The sequence below is a fragment of the Atta cephalotes genome, assembly GCF_000143395.1.
Source record: "Atta cephalotes unplaced genomic scaffold scaffold00004, whole genome shotgun sequence".
In the NCBI taxonomy this organism is placed as follows: Eukaryota; Metazoa; Arthropoda; class Insecta; order Hymenoptera; family Formicidae; genus Atta; species Atta cephalotes.
The window spans coordinates 8,241,470-8,244,400 of NW_012130068.1; the positions used below are offsets into that span (position 1 = coordinate 8,241,470).

A 2,931-nucleotide genomic window follows, 5' to 3' on the forward strand; every position below is an offset into this window, starting at 1 on the left:
AGTCAATTGAACTACGCGCCGAAAGTTTTCCTTAAAACACAGCTAAACTACCGAAATAATATCACAGTTAAATTTTTGATGCTCAATAGACATTAGAGAGATCTTAATATAATTATATAGAAATCTGTAAATAAATTTAATTGTTTAATTTTTATGTATTACACCGAAGAAGATCTGATAAAAGTTGAAATATCTGTATATTAAATGTTTATATCGATTAAATATTAAAGATTAATTATTGGCTTTATTAATAACAAGCTTTGATTCGTAGCCTTTCTCTTTTGGCAATTTTTATTTTTTTTTAAATTCTTCAGTCAGAATAATTTGATTACCTGTAAATAAATTTATTTATTGCGATGAATTACCTTGGCCAGAACTCGGATTTCTTGCATTCCGTGCGATTCTTGCATGTCCTTAGCCTTTAGACTACCGAGGCCTATTTCTATCAGAGATCTCAAATATTGATAGAATTAAATCATTTTAACGAATAATATCATCAAATTTGATAAACCTATATATATATTACAATGCAAAGTCTGAAGGAGTTAATTTATCAATATTTTATTTCATTTTTCATTTTTCAGGAATATATAGAAATAACATTTTCAATTTTTTAATTTCTCCTTTATGTTTTGCCGCACATCCGCTTATAATAACAGAACAATGAACTCTTTCCAAAGAACACCCGCGAGCATCTTTCTTTTAGGCCGGAGGTCGCTTCTCGGCAGGTCGCGGAGGTAGGACAGACTCGCGGCGCGGGCGTGCCTGCGGAACGGATGTCGAAGAACCTGAAGAGAAGAGGGGTAGATACAGAAGGAACCCGAATGAGTCGCTGCCAGGTGTACATATCGTCCATAGGGATAGGTAGAAAACAAGGTGGGAACCATATGTTGATCTGCTGACGGGAACTCTGGCACGCGCCAAGCGCACTCAAACTCGAGCCTTTACACCGAGAAGATCGGGGCTGTGGTGTCCACCTTAGCGTCTTTCCGACCTGATCGAACGCCTGACAGTTCGGCTTCGATGTTCCTTTCTCACGGTCTACGTGTAGAAGATGTTCGACACAAGGAACGCAGTGAACTGAGACATTATCAGCGAAGATATAGTTTGCGCAAAGATTCAATCGGATCGATTTCGCGTAGGTGATGTGTCGAATAGTACATGCAGTATTTTTCACGCACAAGAAATCCAGCTCTTAATATTATATCGGATATATTTCGTTAGATGTAATGAAATCGTTTAAATCATTTAATTAATACGATGTGTATTAAGTATTAGACCTGTAAGATTACGTTTAAACTGCCTAAAAGCCATCACTTGGCTGCGTTGACAAACCCAATGAAATATGAATCAATCCTGATGAATTTTGTGCTTCAACTCTTTCTTCAATGTGACGTCAAGAGGATTTAATGAAGATTGTAGCAATGTCGTGAAAATTTTGCTTATATAAAAATCTCGGACTTGTAAAAAGAAAATCTTCCGCTACACTTCATCTTACGAGACAACTCTGATGAGGCACTGTATATGCTACGCATAGAGATATATATTCTCGTTGTGCCAAGTCAACCAAATAATTTTTCAATCATGGCTCTGCTATCGAATCATCACTGCAACTACCAAAACACACAATCTGACATGTTAACACCCGCTTATCCGAATTCAATGAGGAGCTACGATCCCCTGTACCCGTCGCCGTATAATTCTCCAAACTATGAGTCTACAAGAATCGTGTATCGAGACAACTGCACACATGAGAACGAGCTCACACCGCGAAGAGACATCGAGACACTAGATTACACTAAGGACATGGTATCAGAATACACGAAAACTCCAGAAGGATACGATCGAGGATCTTACGGTGCTTTAACTCCTGTCACTCCGCAAAGGTAAACGCACGCGCTAAGAATTTCATCGAAATGATTATTTCAAGGTTCGTCATTCTCGCGAATTTATAGATACGAGCCACACTCGATGGATCAGACCACATCGCCGCGATCGACATTATACGAGGAAAGTTCAGTGGACTATCAGTCACCGTCGTATTGCTATGAAACGCCTCCTCAAGAACCGAGATATCAACCCCTGGAGAACAGCAAGCCGATTCTCACCATCGTCGAACCTCGCGCCAATTGTTGGGAGCCCATCATATCGACACAAGTAACTGTTATTTTCTTTGAATTCTCGTTAAAAGTTGATTTAAATTGCAATTTAACGGCTATTAGATATTTCAAGTGAATAGAGCTAATAATTAAATTCCAATAATATTTATTTATCCTAATTATTAACAATTGATGATAATAATAATCGAAAGCGTGCATCGAGTGCGTGATTTTTCAATCAAGCTGCAATTTTTTTTCAGAAGATGCCGACGACGCCACCAGTAAGTCCGCGAAAAGGCAGACGGAGATCCCGCGATGTGCCACCGTCGCCGACAGTGCTAAAGCGTCGACGTCTCGCTGCAAACGCACGTGAACGACGTCGCATGAACGGCCTGAACGACGCCTTCGACAAGCTACGTGAGGTTGTGCCAAGCCTCGGAACCGATCACAAACTGAGCAAATTCGAGACCCTGCAGATGGCACAGAGCTACATAGCCGCCTTATGCGATCTTCTACAGAGACACGACAGCAAGAGATAGATGGATTCCGAAAACGCAAGTATCATGTGTATCCTTTCAATGTTCTGACACCATTTCTCTAAAAATGCATTCTTAAACTTAAACTGATTTTCAATAAATCCTGCAGTGCAACAATAACCTCTAATTATAAACTTTTCTTTTAAAAAGATTAAATTGAATATATTTTGAATTCTTTGATTAATTTTAATACTTAATTTTAATACTTAATATTTAAATAATACTTAATATTTAAAATACAAAGAATGTAAAAGCTTGAATACAATTAAATTAATAAAAAAAAAGTCTATTAGAGC

At 38.1% G+C, this 2,931-nt stretch overlaps 1 protein-coding gene across 1 annotated transcript; it reads left to right on the plus strand.

Moving 5' to 3' along the window:
• Positions 1-1,584: 1,584 nt before the first annotated feature.
• Positions 1,585-2,638, plus strand: LOC105626061 (protein Fer3-like). Its single transcript, XM_012207373.1, has 3 exons — positions 1,585-1,886; positions 1,956-2,157; positions 2,360-2,638. The coding sequence occupies exons 1-3, from the start codon at positions 1,585-1,587 to the stop codon at positions 2,636-2,638; spliced, it is 783 nt and encodes a 260-aa protein (XP_012062763.1).
• Positions 2,639-2,931: the final 293 nt, after the last annotated feature.

Excerpts from the sequence above, each read along its gene's own strand:
- LOC105626061 (XM_012207373.1), top strand. The coding sequence starts at position 1,585 with ATGGCTCTGCTATCGAATCATCACTGCAACTACCAAAACACACAATCT. Across the intron at positions 1,887-1,955 it reads ACTCCTGTCACTCCGCAAAG|ATACGAGCCACACTCGATGG; the intron begins GTAAACGCACGC and ends GCGAATTTATAG. Across the intron at positions 2,158-2,359 it reads AGCCCATCATATCGACACAA|AAGATGCCGACGACGCCACC; the intron begins GTAACTGTTATT and ends ATTTTTTTTCAG.